The sequence below is a fragment of the Etheostoma spectabile genome, chromosome 18 (genome assembly GCF_008692095.1).
Source record: "Etheostoma spectabile isolate EspeVRDwgs_2016 chromosome 18, UIUC_Espe_1.0, whole genome shotgun sequence".
In the NCBI taxonomy this organism is placed as follows: Eukaryota; Metazoa; Chordata; class Actinopteri; order Perciformes; family Percidae; genus Etheostoma; species Etheostoma spectabile.
In genome coordinates, this window is record NC_045750.1 from 9635449 (window position 1) to 9636486 (window position 1038).

At 34.5% G+C, this 1038-nt stretch overlaps 1 protein-coding gene and 1 long non-coding RNA gene across 2 annotated transcripts in view; one reads left to right on the top strand and one right to left on the bottom strand.

Moving 5' to 3' along the window:
* LOC116705925 (uncharacterized) overlaps positions 1-1038 on the bottom strand; it is a 15506-nt gene that overhangs the window by 8975 nt on the left and 5493 nt on the right. The gene's annotated exons all lie outside the window — the stretch shown is intronic.
* The window catches only part of si:dkey-205h13.2 (cartilage intermediate layer protein 2), a 2306-nt gene continuing 1812 nt past the window's right edge, over positions 545-1038 (top strand). Inside the window, exons 1-3 of the mRNA XM_032542402.1 lie at positions 545-587; positions 757-805; positions 915-948. Of these exons, the coding sequence (XP_032398293.1) occupies positions 794-805; positions 915-948 (46 nt within the window). The 5' untranslated portion in view covers positions 545-587; positions 757-793. The remainder of the gene's footprint in view (positions 588-756; positions 806-914; positions 949-1038) is intronic.

Below are 1038 nucleotides of genomic sequence, written 5' to 3' on the forward strand. Positions count from 1 at the left end.
CAGTCTAACCCATTGACATCACAGATGACATCACATCCAGTATGAATAGAGGTAGTGAATCAACGTGTCCTCTTTTCCATTTGTCTGGAGCACATGGTATGGTAAGTAAACAGAATATTTACCAATACATTAACTTAACACTACTGTTGTGTTTTGTCTTAACCCAATGATTGATCTAAATTATAACTGAATATAATGCTAAACACAAACTGATCTTGGACAGTCAGTGTCAGTAAGAAGTAACAGATATGGAAATAAAACTAAAACAAGGAATACATGAGACTGGTAACAATGGCTTTGCCCATGGAAAAAGTGGTTAAAGGGGACAAGTGGTATGACCTCATCCGCTTTGTCACAACAAACCTTGTTTTTCAACCCTTTTTAATGTGAGAAATATTGTGCTAACATATCTTGTTAAGTTTTTTTCAATGGGGCATTGATTTCTTTGGGTGGTTCCAGTTTCAGTGTTGTGACTGACGACCTACGTCAGAAGCTAAACATCTTCCAGAACTGGATTTAGAGAGACAGGAGAGAGGCTCAATACATCACACTGTTCAACTGAGAACTCCTGTATGTGTCTTTAATTTAAAAAAAAATTTGAAGAGAGGTAACATAATGTATCTTTTCCTTAACATTTTGAATGTAATTGCATAGGTATTCTTTAACAGTTTATTAGGAAGTGGCATTCTGTGAATGTGTTTTTAAATTAAGTTTTTAAAAATGTACTTTTATATATATACTCCTAAAATGCGTGCATCCCTTACAGTTTTGAAGATCCTTCATATCTGCAATCATGATCCAATTGGTAATGTATAACCTTGTATCATATTTACATTCCTTCCATACATGTACTTTATTAGCATTGTGCCACATTCTGTGATAGTAACATTTTTATTTTCTGTTGTCTCTATTAGCTGAGTGTAGCCATTATTGCCGGATTGTTCTTTGGTAGGTTCATCTCAATAACTGCAATCCAGTGTCATGATCATGTGTACAATTTTGACTTTCATCAGAAATATACTCAGTCCCAGTTGTCAA